This window comes from Manis javanica, chromosome 7 (genome assembly GCF_040802235.1).
Source record: "Manis javanica isolate MJ-LG chromosome 7, MJ_LKY, whole genome shotgun sequence".
Classification (NCBI taxonomy): domain Eukaryota; kingdom Metazoa; phylum Chordata; class Mammalia; order Pholidota; family Manidae; genus Manis; species Manis javanica.
This window is the reverse complement of record NC_133162.1, coordinates 103949385-103966268: the sequence shown is the minus strand read 5'-3', so window position 1 is coordinate 103966268 and position 16884 is coordinate 103949385. Positions and strand designations below refer to the sequence as shown.

The window sequence follows — 16884 nt, the reverse complement described above, 5'->3', positions numbered from 1 at the left end:
CTTTTAAATACAGCATTAGACTGGCTAGTTCACACACTCATCAGGAATGACCATCTGCTATACACCTGGCTCAGGGGTCAAACTGTGAGATGGGTCCATAGAAGTAGTGTCACAATGGCCAAAACTTACTGAGTTCTTTTGTGCCTGGCCTTGAGTGTTTTCCATATAATAACTCACAGTCCTCACAATATTACCACAGCACAGGTACTTTACCCATTTTATTGGTGAGGAAACTGACTGGGTTTAATGGAGAATGCACAGCCAGGTGGTGGCGGAACTGGGATTTGAACCCAGGTAGGCAGTGTTGAGTCTGTGTGAACCACAATCCTATGGCTGCTGCCCAAGCCCATCCTCCAATAGGGGAAAGCATTAGCACAAGCCTTTCCCCTGATGTTCACTGTAACTCTCCACAATGACTCTGGTTCAAGAGCCCATCTCCAACTGTACCAGGGTACAGAGTCCCTACTGTAAATGTTGACACATAAGCTCACCAACACGAAACATCAAGGCAGCTTAAAACCAGCTAACAGTGTAGCCGGCCAACCCTGACAAGGCAATCAAAATGCAGTTTAAACCCTCTGTCAACCTCAGACACGTAGTCCCTCTGCTGGCTCTGTCAGTGCTACAGGCCATCAGCTTGACATAAATGGACTGGGGGCTGCAGTCATGCGTGGGAGATTGACTTAATGCCCAATGGTGTAGAGTGCCAGAGGAAGGAGAATGCAAGGAACATGATTTCTGCTGTCCAGAATTGCAGGGCAGCCCTCAGCCCCTCATAATCATGTATCTAACTGGAAACCTGTTATCCTAACTTCTAAGCTCAGCTAAGCATTTCTGACCACCTTCACCATATATGGTGTATCTCTTCTTTTTTCCAAGATACAGTGAGAATGGAAAAACAACAACAAAACTAGCAACGGATTTTCATTGAGGTTGCCTAATTCTAGAAGCTGGGGATATGCAAAGCCAAAAGCACAGCGTAAAAGAAAATCCCACAAACACCCCCCAAACTAAAAAAAAAACCTTTTCAACAACACAAAGAAAGATTCATTCCCCTACCCTTATCAAAACAGCTTTAATTCTAAAACTTGTCTGAATTTTAAAATCTCAGGTTCTAGAATGCCTGCATAAAATATGTGTCAATGGAAGTAGGTGAAGGAGCCAATGGCAAAGAGAAGAGAATGTACCTGCAGGAGAGCATATGCTTCACTGTAGCTGTGGAATATCTACTAAATCAATACCATATGTAAGCTGATAGCACTGTACACATACCTCATTTAGCCAAATTAGAGCAAGTGGGATCTGTGGTCTTCTGATTAAAACAAGTTTGACTTCAGGACATTCTATCTCCCGCCCAAAGAACACCCCTGGATGGAGGTATTTTCATACACAAAAGTACAGCCTGCACAGGTTCCCGAGGCCAGCCCCGCGGTCCTCGATCTTAAGAGCTGCTGCTCTGTCAGCTGTTTCCCCTCAAACGGCTGGGGGAGAACAGCATAACCCACAGGGGTACAAACTCACTTTTTGAAATGAAAAAAGCAATGTATACCCTGAAGGGTCAGTAATGGGTCCCAAGGCACTAAGAGTGGTGGGTCCCTGCTTCTTTTCTACAAGAACCATTCATTCAGAGCAATCTCTGAGAGTGTAGCTGGTTAGAATGATCTTTAATCCTACTCTCATTGTTCTAATTAGCCACTAAGAAATTACAAAATAAGTTCTCTTCTTATTGGATCTCAGTTTTCAGAAAATGTAGCAAAGCAAAAGCATATAGCAGTCAACTTCCCAGGTGCTTTCTGGAATTCCTAAAATATTCAAGAAACTGCCCAAGTGGGCGACAGTTGTGGCAGACCCAATGATCTAGAACTGAGCGCAAGGCCATCACTGTCCTGATTGAAGTTCCAGGACAGTGGTGACCTGGTGTGTGTTCAGGAGAGGGAGGAGTACATTTGGTTATTGAGAACCTGCTTTTCGCCAGGTTCCCAGCTAGGTACTGGGTTTACAAGAAAAGTGTAGGGTATTTTGCCCAAGCCTTTGAAGAGCTTAGAGCCTGGCAGAGCGTTAAACGAACCGTCCAGGGATACACAGAGCAAGGGCCCCAGGAATCTCTGGGGTGGGAGGAACAGCAAGAAAAGCATAGATGAGTCTTGAAAGATGAGCCAGAAAAAAGGGCTTTCTAGGCTGAGGGCCAAAACGTGTAAATGTGTAAGGGCATAAACAAACAGCATGCTGTGGGCTAGGCCAGTCCCAGGCAGGGCTGAAGTGCACTCAGCCACAGCAGCATTAAGATGGGGCCAGAAATGCAAGCATTCCAGAAGCTCTGCCTTCTGAACCCTTAAGGGGAAAGAGAAGCTTGAGTCAAGCTTAGGACAACCCTGGAAATCCAAACTGTAATGTGGTATGGGTCTTTGATAGTTACACCTATTTTACCTGCTTCCCCGGAAACTCTTTGGGGACCTTCCCACTACCACAAAATCTCAGGGTGACCTACACAATCCAGGTCTTGCCAGTCAGGATGTCCCTGGGCACTGTGAGTGGGTCACGGAGAGGCAGGTAACACAAGCCAAGCCGACCAGAACCCTCCCCAAGACTGTTGCCAGAGGGCCAGAGCTGCCTGTGACCATTTCTGTCACCACGCTGAGCATCACCTAAACTAACACAGCAGTACAGCTGAGCTTCTTGACCGTGTTCCCATGTCTGCATCCAGCAGTGCTGAGCTCAGCTTTACTCTCTGAATTTTCCAATTACCTGGGCTCCAAATTCCCTTTCTGTTCAAGGCTTTTTGCCTCTTGCAACCAAGAGATTACTGACAAATACCGGATTTCCTGCTAAGCCTCTAAATATTGATAAAAAAAGTCTCTAAATATTGACAAAAGGTCAATTTGGGAACTGCACATTTTAAAGCACCCAAGTGAAGTAATATATGTGAAAATATTTTCTAATCTATAAAGCACCATATAAATATAGCTATTAACTGTATTACCATCATCAGTGGTGATAACTTAGTAACTAGTTAATGCAATTTCTACTATTTTTTCATCAAAAGTCCAAATAGAGCTTTTAAACTGTAATTAGCAAGTGCTCATTCAGTGCTAACTTCGTGCCAGGCATGTTTCTAAGCAGTTTATAATTTCACTCTCATCAGCAATCTCCATGAAATGGGCTCTACTATTATTTCCCCAATTTTACAGATAAGGAAACCAGCCATGGAGAGATTAAGAAACAAGCCGAAGGTCACGCAGGTATAATGTGGTGGAGCTGGGATTTGAACAAGGCAGCCTGGCCTTTCCTGGTCCTCATCTCCAGAGCACTAGAACCAACCTTTCAACTTCCTTTAAACTGACACTCCTAAAGGAATGGCCTGCAGCAAGGCAATTTACACTCCCTATATCCACATCACCATCTGGCCACTGTCTCCCCCAAATCCTGTCTTTGCTGGCTTGCTTCCCCCAATTAATGCCTCACCCACTCATCCCTCAAGCTACATCCTTGGGAATCCTTATGACCGCTCCTCACCCTTCCCCGTGGTCCACTGGTGCCCCTGTCACGTCACCCCTTCTCCCTAGACCTCATGCTAGTTTCAGGTCTAGCCTACATGACTCTTACCTGAATCAACTGAACTTTCTCACCTGGCTTCTGGGGTGACCCCTGCAAAAGCATCCTGCTTCCACATAGCCATTAATTTTCCTGTGCAAATTCAGATCTCAGCTAATCACCTGCCTGCTTCAAACCCTCATCAGCTGTCAGTGCCCACAGAACAAAAGAGAAACTCCTTAGTTTTACCCTGAAAACTCCTCACAAATCCCCCAACCTGCCTTTCCAGTCTTATCTCATTTTATACTGCTCCAAATATGCTATGCAGGGTATTTCATGCTGTGAATTAGATCTTTGGGAACCTGTCTTGTTTTCCTTAACTCACTTAATTTACTCTTTCATATCTTGATAATTACATACTCTGCTTAAAATTAATGAAATGGATTTTCTTCTAAACCATTCTTGTAATTTAAATCTACTCTCTCAGACCACTCTGCCATCATCATTCTGAATTAGCAGCTCTTTCATGAAAATAATTACCTTCTATATAAGCAGAAGGAAAATGAAGATTGCTAAAAAATTTCCTGGTTTGGGTACAGGAAAGGAGTTTCTTAAGGTCAAGGTCCCAAAACAGTCTTCTAGGAGTTTATAAGATCTCTTTTTGAGAGGTGTCAAAAATTAGTTGCAAAGCTAGCAGTGGTAGGTGGTGGAGGACTTGTTGACAGCCTTGTTAGGAAGAGGGACGGGGGTGTTAGGTCTCAGCTGGCCCCTCAGGAAACCAGAAGGACTCAGCATCTCTCTTGCCTGATCGTACGTAGGAACACCAGACTCTGAGGAGGCCTATGCGTCAGAGCTCTCAACCACAGGCCAATTGACACTTGGGGCTAGAGAGTTCTCTGTTGTGGGGACTTACCCTTGCATCTTGGGGTGTCTGGCAGCATCCCTGCCTCTTATCTACCAGACATCAACAGCACCTCCTCAGTTGTGAGAACCAAAAATGTCTCCAGACATTGCTGAGCATTGCCTGGGGACAAAATCTCTGCAGCTGAGAATCAGTGCTGTAAACACATAGGCTCAACAGTCAGCACCACTTTCTCCTGAACTGTATTTTTCTTCCATTTCCTTGTCCTGCCCTCCTTCTCCTTCATGATAAAAATCAAAACTCCCTGGGCAATGCAAAGTGCAAACCACACTGACAATGATACCCATTTTTCTATGAAAATACCGTAAGAACCCTTTCTGACAAGTGACCAAATGTTTATTGCTGCCCTTGCAAAGAATCAAACAAAAAGTGACAGATAGAGAGGAGAAACACGTTTGTTTCTTGCTCAAATAAGAAAGTACTCTGCAATCTCCTTTCTCTAGGCAGACTCGGGATGTCACTGACTGGCTGATAACTGAACCAGGGAAAGCCACCTGCGTGGCAGGGCCTGGCACACGTCAGGTGCTTCTCCAACACAACTGGTAACAAGGGTACACCAACAAGGAAACCCCACAGGGGCCGCTTAATTTCAGGTCCATTAGCAGCACAAAGAGGGGAAAATTGCACTTCCAAAGGCAAGCCCTGGAACTCAGCAGGGACAGTTTGCATTTTCAATTTTCAAATGATAAGTACAATAATTATAGTGCTTTTTATTGTGAACAGCACCCAAGTACAAATATGCTGCACTTCAAATGCAAATACTAGAATATGTTGCAACTGACGTTTGGGGAATGCAGGGCCATCTAACAGTTCAATTTGGACTAAATATAAGAAAACGGCCACTTGAGCTATGCCTACACCTTTGATTTTCTGATTGTGTTTCCCTATCTACGCTGTGATTATAAGCAGTCATAATACAAAGGGGATGCTATCACGACATTTTGCCTTTTATCTAATCCTCAATATAAGTGAGTTATTCGGCTGATGTGAAGGACAACTGGTTCTTCGGGGTACAATTAAATAAATGCACAGCACCCACATACCCATGTTCACTCCCCTCCTTTTTATAGAGGGATACACAATGTCTCCAGCCCCAAATATTATGGTATAAATTTGCAACCATCAATCACATTCTCGGAAGGCTGTACAGCACAGACTCATCTATGGGAAGCTCAGTCATGACCAACAAAAACGGAGTCCTGCTTCTTAGGTGGTGTCTGCTGAGATCTAAGAGAGGGAAATGAAACACCAAGTCCCACTTCAAAGCAAATACCCACGAGCAGAAGTGGAGAAAAAGAACCGAAACCAAATGCTACCACAATGCTGTCCCTTCCAGCACAATCTAACCCACGTGGGCTGCGTTTATTGAGCACTTCCAACAGGTAGGCTTTGCACAAGACACGATGGTTAAAGACAAAGTGGACACTGTCAGGCTCAGAAGGCAAGCATTTTCATTACTACATATTCCCCCTAAGTTAGTACATGGCAAAGAACTACAGACCCTATGCTCTTTGCTCTACTTTGTCATTTAAGATCACATAACTAGAGAACAGCAGAATAGGCCTTTCACAAAAACAAAGCTTCAGTCTGAAAGCAGACACTTTGGCAAGGGAACATGCAAGTTATTTCAGGGAGTAAATCTGGAGAAACTGATTTGCTATGTGATTGGTCAAAGGGAGGGAATTTCTTAAAATTTGTGTTTTTTTTTTCATTTCTTTGATTCTGCCTTTTCCACAAGATAAACCAAGCACAAAAATGTAGCTTAATCTGATTCTCGATTTCAATAAAGTTCATTCCCACCTAAGTTTCTCTAGGGGAACATTCATTTTCATGTTAATAAAAAAGCCCAAGAGCGATAAACTTGGAAAGAAAAGCCATCTTGTGTAAAAATCACACCGAACACAGCTAAACAGAGAAAAAACAGACACACGGACACAACACTCACCTGCCCTAAGAAGAAAATCAATGAGGAAACACTTCTTCAACTGCCATGGTGCCCAATTAGAAGCAGTTTATAGCCAACCAGAGGACAGATCGGCATGCAATAAGATACAACAGTCAGTAATCAGAAACATCAGTAAGCAGTAAAGACACACCAGGGAGAACATTTCTGAGCAATTACCACATGTCTTAATGCAGTAAGAGAAAGAAAAACTTCGCTCAACTAGGACTGGAACCCTCTAAAAAGGAACTCTCTCACAGCTCAAGAGCCATTCTTTCTATGACCACAGATGGGAGGGAGGGTAACAAAAGCAATGAGGGGCTTTTCATGAAGGAGGCCTATGAACCTAAGTTCTCGTCATCCTTTTTGGCATCCTCATCTATAGGCACAGCAAAACGATTAGAAATAAATCGGGGTTAACTAAACATAACGGACCCTCCCACCTCAGGGGCAGCGGGCATACAGGAGGACGCCTTCAGCTCTTGCTTCACACCTACATGCACTGTGGCCACAACAATGTCTAAGGAAGGTGGGGCACATGCACACACGCAAGGTGACACACAAACCCTTAGACACACAGAACTTCATTAGACAAGGAATGAAATATGCCAGGAAACCGTTAGCTCTTCAGGAACCTCTAAGAAAATGGTAGCACATTTCTCTATATGCATGCATTTATGATGATTTACAAATGGAAGCAAGATGGAACAAACATTCACAGTCTCTTCTCTACATGTCACTAGGTCACAGCAGAGCTCAGGGGATCCTAGAATCAGGGGTTCCCTCTCCCAAATACCTGAGCTCAGTAAAACCTATGAAACCACTTCTTAGAGATGCTGAGAAGATAAAATCACGTGTCTCCAAGGGTCAGGAATAATAACTGGCGTTTATTTGCTGGATGGCTGCTGGATTAGTTTCCTCTCGTTCCTTCCAACTTTTTTGTGGGTCAGTCCATTTCTAGTCTGCAGCTCCTCCACAAGACCCAGTGCCTCAATCCTACCCACCTTCAAAGTTTACCTTCCTGTGGAATGCCTTCCACTTACAGCAACCATGGTTTGTGTTATTTTATTCATATATGTAGTTTTCCTAATAGGCTAGTAAAAATCTCAAAGGCATGGAGCATATCCCATACAAATGAAAGATGCAAAGAAGAATGTGGTTAATTTTTAGGAAAAAAACCTCTAAACTTGCTCCCCTTTCCCACAAAGGAAAAAGAACCAAAATACTTTGGTTCTTTGAATATTAATAAAATCCCAGTAACCAGTGGCATATTTTGGTGGTGGTGGGAGCCCCACTAGGAGTTAATGACGTTGAGACTATATGCAAGAGATGTTTGTTAACAAGTAAACTGGCTCAATATGTGGGGATGGGATCCCATTTGAAAGAAGTAGCCACCAGCTCCTTCCCTGCCCTCATTCCTGGAGGTCTACCCACAACTGTGTACCCTGGGACTTGGAGCCCAGGCAGAGAACTCTTCCTGTGGGCCTGGCACACAAACAGGACAGTCAGCAAGATCCCTTATCAAGGAAGAGAATGATAGTGGATGTGTTTACATGGGCCTTAAGGACGGAGGCAGTGGGAGGCAGGGAAGTCAGAGGCAAAACACCCCTCCCCACCCCCAGAAATATGGTAACAGAGCGGCTATGCAATCAGATAGGACCTTTTCAATAGCATTTCCTACTGGGGACGGGGGTGGAGGAGTGGGGCCGGGAGAGGCATGGGTTCCATTTATTAATAAGCAGCTCAACACAGTGGGAGGTTTTCTTCTCTAATTACAGAAGCTGTTGGAAACTGCAGGGAAGACAGGATTTATGGCCTAGATGACACTGCTTCTGTGTTGTAATTAAAAGTTATTTTTAATACCTTTGTTTAGTTGGATACTTTGGATTATTAGAAATATATTTTGCCATCTAAAACTCGCTAAAGGGCAAAGAACATAACAGAAAGGTAATACAAAAACCTTGCATAATGTGAAACAATTAAATGTTTTGACATTGGGAGGTAAGAAAGGAAAAGCATCTCTCCCACTTAAGTCTGTGAATTTCTATAAGAAAGAGGCAGAGAGAAACATGCCAAAAAGTGTACTGAAATGATTTATAAATTTCCAAAGTAACCCAGCTACTTATTTTATCCATCAACTAGTGTTTGGATATCACCTACCAGGTACATAGACAAGCTATTCACAACCATTTACCCAAGACACCTAATTCTAATCCTCAAGCTCTTTGCTTTGTCCTGGATCCCTAGGAAACAGCAGCGGTCACCCTAAAAAGGGCAAGCAACACCTGGCTCAACCACAAAGTGCTGTGTAACAGGGCTGCTGTGGGGGTCGGTGGGGAGGGGGGTATCCCATACATGTCACAGGTGTTGTGAGCTGTGGACAATACATGCTGTATATGGTTTGGGTTTTGCTTTCGATCCATTTCTTTCTTCTCATCCAAGATTCCAGTTTCAGGAAGGGGCCAGACAAAACACATTCCAGTGGGAATTGCCTGCTGGCATCCAAGAATGGCTACAGAAAGGGCCATTTATTTCCTGAGCACCATTTCCAGAATTTATATTTCCCCATAGGTACAAGGGAGGCATATTCCGCAATGGTGGCCCTTTAACAACAGAGAGGAGAGAATCTATTGTATGTAACTATTTTGAAACTGTCTGATGAAAATGGGAAGGAAGAAGGTGCTCTAACTGCCATGAGCTTCCTGATACCCTCTGTATTTCACTTACCCATTTCACTTACTCTGAATCTTCTCATTCAAAGTGAATTCCAGGAGCTCATTATGTGATATGTCATAGAACCATGTGATATCACACATCATGATGAGACTGTAACACGTTTTAACATGTAATTCAAAAATAAAATACTTTACAGGGGCAATGATAAGTTTATGGACTTAATCTTACACTAGTAAGAACCACTGTGCTCCTTCATTCTTTTCCCAGTTTATAGCAGGGTCTGACTCCATGTCAGGGCACAGAACTGCTGTTCTTACCTGCCACATTAATTTTCTCAAGTGCTACCAAGCTGGGAACAGCTGTGGTGGAGTTGGTCAAGTTTGTTCCTGTGCCGTTGATTACAAGATTGTCCACCTTTGACTCCAGCTTGCCAATGCGCTGCAGAATATTATCCAAGAGCACCGCCAGGGTTTTCTTCAGATCTGGAAAAGAGAATGCAGAGTTCAAAAACTGTTCAGCCCTAGTGTATTTGTCTGGCATGTGCACACTCACAGGCTCTCTTGCTCACACTCTCTGACATGAAGAACAGGAAGTGGCACAGTCCAAAGATACTGCTCAAAGACCAGTCCAAACAAACTATAGCTTAAAAGATGATAGAGACCATCTTCAAGTGGCCCAGAGAATACAAAAAAATTGGCTGTTCTGCAATGCAAGCTGGCAATAAATGACATAAAAATTATTTTCAGCTATTAGGCCAATAGAGAAAACTCCTGTTACGTAGCACCCTACCAAAACACTTTAATCAATTCCTCCTCCTTGTACATGATCTTTACTGACACACAGAATGACAGCCCAAAGGGCAGCAAGCTGAAGTAGCTTCTCAATCAAGTTCATTGTTGTTTTCCTGTGCTGTATACTCTAGTATGGTCCAATTTTTTGCAATGTCTTTATTTCTGTTGGTTACACAAGGTAATACTTAATAAAAGTTACTGTGCTAGATCCTGGGCATGCTGGATAACCCAGAGTTAATGATAATGAGATTTAGAAAGATACTTAAAATAAGAACTAGATTCATTCATCCATTCAAGAAATATTTATTAAGCAACTATTATGTGCCAGGCATTGTTTTAGAGGCTGGGGATATTCTCTCATGGTGCTTATGTTTAAGAGTTGATTCCCTTTCTTAAAACAACTGAACTGTGGTTGAAGAGCACTGTACTCCTCTCCAGACGAATCACAGACACATTATCCTTACATCTACATAAGCATTTGTTAAGTTTGTTCACAAGATATGCCACACGTACACAAAGACTAACTTAGTCCCTCCTCTCCTCTGGAAACTGATGAACAAAGAAAGACTTACTAACTTGTATATGTGAGAAAGGCAGAAGGACAATAGGACAGCTACCATGTAAACTGAATCCAAGCTCATTAATGAAGTGGGAGTGGGCTGGGGCAGAGGTACCATGTGGGTGGCAGAATGTGGGAAAGTCCCGAACTGAAACCCAGAAGATGCCACTTTCCATTCTCCTGGGAACAGAGCAAATGTGCTCTGAGCAGGTGCTCTGATATGGCCAAGAAAGGAATACACACCCGATCAATTCACCAAGCTCAGAGCACAGCCAATGGACCTTGGCCGAGAGGTACTTGGGCTGTCCTATTTTGCCAGGTAAAGAGAGAAACTCTTCAGAATAGAAACATCAATATGTCATTTACACAGAAGCTTGTGTTCTTAGTGGTTTCCAGGCAGCATAGCTGGAGCTGATGAAAAACGACGAACAGAAACAAAACCCACATTTTATCCTGAAAGTCTGGTTCTGTGTGCTTGGCATAACTTCATTCTCCCCACCACTCGTCCAAGCCCAGACATCAGACTTCACAAGGGTAGGCTCTACAGCACTTGGTTCATTCATTCAAACCACCACCTGATCAGGCCCAGCTGTTGCTCTTCAGTGTGTCTTACCTGAAGACAGGTCAGCCATGATGTTAGACCAATAGTGCGAAACATATGACTTTAACAAAGAAAGGGAGAAAGGAACTACTGTTTTCTGAATGCCTATTTCATGCCACACACATATATATTTTTTAATCCCATTTTTTTCATATTTTCTGTGATGTAGGTATGACTTTATTTTACATGTGAGAAAACTGAGGCTCACAGACATGAAGTAATATGCCAGTGATTACACAGGTAACAAATCAGAAAAGGAACTTGATTCAGGTCTGCCTAACTCCCTCATGCCTCAACTGGGACCAGCCAGAAGAGCTAGGGAGAAAAAAGAAACCAAGAATAAAATTCAGTGTCTGTCATTCAAAGCCATGGTTAACTGTCCAGACTTTGGAGCCAAACTTCCTAGGATTGACTCGTTACTCTCTGTTCCTGTTTCCTTATCTGTAAAAGAGTGATAAAAATAAGCCTACCAGGGGTGGAGCCAAGATGGCGACGTGAGTAGAGCAGCAGAAATCTCCTCTCAAAAGCACATATATTTTTGAAAATACAACAAATTTAACTCTCCCTAAAAGAGAGACCAGAAGGCATAGGACAACAGCCAGACCACATCCACACCTGCGAGAACCCAGAGCCTCACGAATGGGTAAGATACAAGCCACGACCCGGTGGGACCCGAGCACCCTTCAACCAAGCTCCTGGCAGGAGGAGAGGAGTCAGAGCTGGAAAGAAGAGGGAGCCCAGGACTGCTAAACACCCAGCCCCAGACATCCGCACCAGAGCGCAGACACAGTGCATGCATGGGGTGCTGGAAACTAGGGAAAAAGGAGAGTAAGACCTGTGAGTGGGTCCCTGCAGCCAGCACCCCTGGGACAAAGAAAAGTGAGTGCTTTTTGAAAGTCTTAAAGGGACAGGGACACCACCACTGGAAAGAAGCATCCCAGGACACGTAGCCCAGCAGCTGAGAATCCCGGGGAACTTTGGGCACTCTAACCCCCTGGGCAGCAGGGCAGCTTGGAGGCCCCTCACGGAGATAAACAGCCTCCTGGCCGTTACCCCTCCGACGCGGCTCCGCCACATTGGAGCAACAGCCCGAGGCAGGGCACGCCCACCGCAAACGCGGAGCTAAACTCCATAGTGGCCGGGCAAGAAACAGAAGCTCCGCGTGCATGAAGCTGCCCAGCACAAGCCGCTAGAGGTTGCTGTTCTCCAAGGAGAGGAAAGCCAAAAGCCAAAAAGAGGGGACATTCTCCCAGCCCTCACTTGCGCCAGCTCCACAAACTATCTCTATCACCATGAAAAGGCAGAAAAATTTGATACAGAGCAAAATCACAACCCCTGAGAAGAAGATAGACCTAACCAGATTACATGAAAAATAATTCAAAATAAAAATCATAAACATGCTGACGGAGCTGCAGAGAAATATACAAGAGCTAAGGGATGATGTCCGGAGGGAGATTACAGAAATGAAACAATCTCTGGAAGGATTTATAAGCAGAATGGATAAGATGCAAGAGGCCATTGATGGAATAGAAACCAGAGAACAGGAACGCATAGAAGCTGATGCAGAGAGAGATAAAAGGATCTCCAGGAATGAAACAATATTAAGAGAACTGTAAGACCAATCCAAAAGGAACAATATTCGCATTATACGGGTACCAGAAGAAGAAGACAGAGAGAAAGGGATAGAAAGTGTCTTTGAAGATATAATTGCTGAGAACTTCCCCAAACTGGGGGAGGAAATAGTTGCTCAGACTACGGAAGCACACAGAAATTCCAACAGAAGGGACACAAAGAGGACAACACCAAGACACATAATAATTAAAATGGCAAAGATCAAGGAAAAGGACAGAGTATTAAAGGCAGCCAGAGAGAGAAAAAAGGTCACCTAAAAAGGAAAACCCATCAGGTTATCATCAGACTTCTCAACAGAAACCTTACAGGCCAGAAGAATGGCATGATATACTTAATGCAATGAAACAGAAGGGCCTTGAACCAAGGATACTGTATCCAGCACGATTATCATTTAAATATGAAGGAGGGATTAAACAATTCCCAGACAAGCAAAAGTTGAGGGAATTTGCCTCCCACAAACCACCTCTACAGGGTATTTTAGAGGGACTGCTCTAGATGGGAGCACTCCTAAAAAGAGTACAGAACAAAACGCCCAACATATGAAGAATGGAGGAGGAGGAATAAGAAGGGAGAGAAATAATCATCAGACTGCATTTATAATAGCTCAATAAGAGAGTTAAGTTAGACAGTAAGGTAGTAAAGAAGCTAACCTTGAACCTTTGATAACCAAGAATCTAAAGACTGAAATGGGAATAAGTACATATCTTTCAATAATCACCCTAAACGTAAATGGACTGAATGCACCAATCAAAAGACATAGAGTCACTGAATGGATAAAAAAGAATGACCCATCTATATGCTGCTTACAAGAGACTCACCTCAAACCCAAAGACATGCACAGACTAAAAGTCAAGGGATGGAAAAAGATATTTCATGCAAACAATAGGGAGAGAAAAGCAGGTGTTGCAATACTAGTATCAGACAAAATAGACTTCAAAACAAAGAAAGTAACAAGAGATAAAGAAGGACACTACATAATGATAAAAGGCTCAGTCCAACAAGAGGATATAACCATTATAAACATATATGCATGCAATACAGGAGCACCAATATACATGAAACAAATACTAACAGAATTAAAGGAGGAAATAGAACACAATGCATTCATTATAGGAGACTTTAACACACCACTTATTCCAAAGGACAGATCCACCAGACAGAAAATAAGTAAGGACACAGAGGCACTGAACAACACACTAGAACAGAGGGACCTAATAGACATCTATAGAACTCTACATCCAAAAGCAACAGGATACACATTCTTCTCAAGTCCACATGGAACATTCTCCAGAATAGACCACATACTAGGCCACAAAAAGAGCCTCAGTAAATTCAAAAAGACTGAAATCCTACCAACCAACTTTTCAGACCACAAAGGTATAAAATCAGAAATAAATTGTACAAAGAAAGCAAAAAGGCTCACAAACACATTGAGGCTTAACAACACGCTTCTAAATAGTCAATGGATCAAAGACCAAATTAAAATGGAGATCCAGCAATATATGGAAACAAATGACAACAACAACACAAAGCCCCAACTTCTGTGGGACGCAGCAAAAGCAATCTTAAGAGGACAGTATATAACAATCCAGGCATATTTAAAGAAGGAAGAACAATCCCAAATGAATAGTCTAATGTCACAATTATCAAAATTGGAAAAAGAAGAAAAAAATGAGGCCTAAGGTCAGCAGATGGAAGGACATAATAAAGATCAGAGAAGAAATAAATAAAATTGAGAAGAATAAAACAATAGAAAAAAATCAAGAGCTGGTTCTTCGAGAAAATTAACAAAATACATAAGCCTCTAGCCAGACTTATTAAGAGAAAAAGAGAGTCAACACACATTAACAGAATCAGAAACGAGAAAGGAAAAATCATGATGGACCTCACAGAAATACAAAGAATTATTAGAGAATACTATGAAAAACTATATGCTAATAAGCTGGAAAACCTAGGAGAAATGGACAACTTCCTAGAAAAATACAACCTTCCAAGACTGACCCAGAAACAAATAGAAAATCTAAACAGACCAATTACCAGCAATGAAATTGAAGCGGTAATCAAAAAACTACCCAAGAACAAAACCCCCGGGCCAGATGGATTAACCTTGGAATTTTATCAGACATATAGAGAAGACATAATACCCATGCTCCTTAAAGTTTTCCAAAAATAGAAGAGGAGGGAATACTCCCAAACTAATTCTATGAAGCCAACATCACCCTAATACCAAAACCAGGCAGACTCCACCAAAAAAGAAAACTACAGGCCAATATCCCTGATGAACGTAGATACAAAAATACTCAACAAAATATTAGCAAACCGAATTCAAAACTACATCAAGAGGATCATACACCATGACCAAGTGGGATTCATCCCAGGGATGCAAGGATGGTACAATATTCGAAAATCCATCAACATCATCCACCACATCAACAAAAAGAAGGACAAAAACCACATGATCATCTCCATAGATGCTGAAAAAGCATTTGACAAAATTCAACATCCATTCATGATAAAAACTCTCAACAAAATGGCTATAGACAGCAAGTACCTCAACATAATAAAGGCCATATATGACAAACCCACAGCTAACATCATACTGAAGAGCAAGAGGCTGAAAGCTTTTCCTCTGAGATCAGGAACAAGACAGGGATGCTCACTCTCCCCATTGTTATTCAACATAGTACTGGAGGTCCTAGCCACAGCAATTAGACAAACAAAGAAATATAAGGAATCCAGATTGGTAAAGAAGAAGTTAAACTGTCACTATTTGCAGATGACATGATACAGTACATATAAAACCCTAAAAACTCCGCTCCAAAACTACTAGAACTGATATCTGAATTTAGCAAAGTTACAGAACACAAAATTAATACACAGAAATCTGTTGCTTTCCTATACACTAACAATGAACTAGCAGAAAGAGAAATCAGGAAAACAATTCCATCTCACGATTGCATCAAAAAGAATAAAATACCTAGGAATAAACCTAACCAAGGAAGTTAAAGACCTATACCTTGAAAACTACAAGACACTCTTAGGAGAAATTAAAGAGGACACTAACAAATCAAAACTCATCCCATGCTCCTGGCCAGAAGAATTAATATCATCAAAATGGCTATCCTGCCCAAAGCAATATACAGATTTGATGCAATCCCTATCAAATTAACAACAGCATTCTTCAACGAACTGGAACATATAGTTCAAAAATTTACATGAAACCACCAAAGACCCCAAATAGCCAAAGCAATCCTGAGAAGGAAGAATAAAGTGGGAGGGATCTCGCTCCCCAACTTCAAGCTCTACTACAAAGCCACAGTAATCATGACAAATTGGTACTGGCACAAGAACAGAGCCACAGACCAGTGGAACAGAAAAGAGACTCCAAACATTAACCCAAACATATATGATCAATTAATATATGATAAAGGAGCCATGGACATACAATGGGAAAATGACAGTCTCTTCAACAGATGGTGCTGGCACAACTGGATAGCTACATGTAAGAGAATGAAACTGGATCACTGACTAACCCCATACACAAAAGTAAATTCAAAATGGATCAAAGACCTGAATGTAAGTCATGAAACCATAAAACTCTTAGAAAAAAACATAGGCAAAAATCTCTGGGATGTGAACATTAGCGACTTCTTCGTGAACATATATCGCCAGGCAAGGAAAACAAAAGCAAAAATGAACAAGTGGGACTATATCAAGCTGAAAAGCTTCTGTACAGCAAAGGACACCATCAATAGAACAAAAAGGTACCCTACAGTATGAGAGAATATTTTCATAAATGACAGATCCAATAAAGGCTTGACATCCAAAATATATAAAGAGCTCACACACCTCAAAAAACAAAAAGCAAATAATCCAATTAAAAAATGGGCAGAGGAGCTGAACAGACAGTTCTCCAAAGAAGAAATTCAGATGGCCAACAGATACATGAAAAGATGCTCCACATCACTAGTCATCAGAGAAATGCTAACTAAAACCACAAGGAGATATCACCTCACACCAGTAAGGATGGCCACCATCCAAAAGACAAACAACAACAAATGTTGGCTAGGTTGCAGAGAAAGGGGAACCCTCCTACACTGCTGGTGGGAATGTAAATTAGTTCAACCATTGTGGAAAGCAATATGGAGGTTCCTCAAAATGCTCAAAACAGACTTACCATTTGACCCAGGAATGCCACTTCTAGGAATTTACCCTAAGGATGCAGCACTC

The 16884-nt window shown here is 42.2% G+C and overlaps 1 protein-coding gene across 5 annotated transcripts in view; it reads right to left on the bottom strand.

Annotated features, from left to right (window-relative positions):
- MGAT5 (alpha-1,6-mannosylglycoprotein 6-beta-N-acetylglucosaminyltransferase) overlaps positions 1-16884 on the bottom strand; it is a 362412-nt gene that overhangs the window by 191220 nt on the left and 154308 nt on the right. For all 5 annotated transcript variants that reach the window (XM_037017057.2, XM_037017059.2, XM_037017058.2 and 2 more), the window contains one exon: positions 9389-9553. In XM_037017057.2, coding sequence (XP_036872952.1) covers positions 9389-9553 — 165 coding nt within the window. The remainder of the gene's footprint in view (positions 1-9388; positions 9554-16884) is intronic.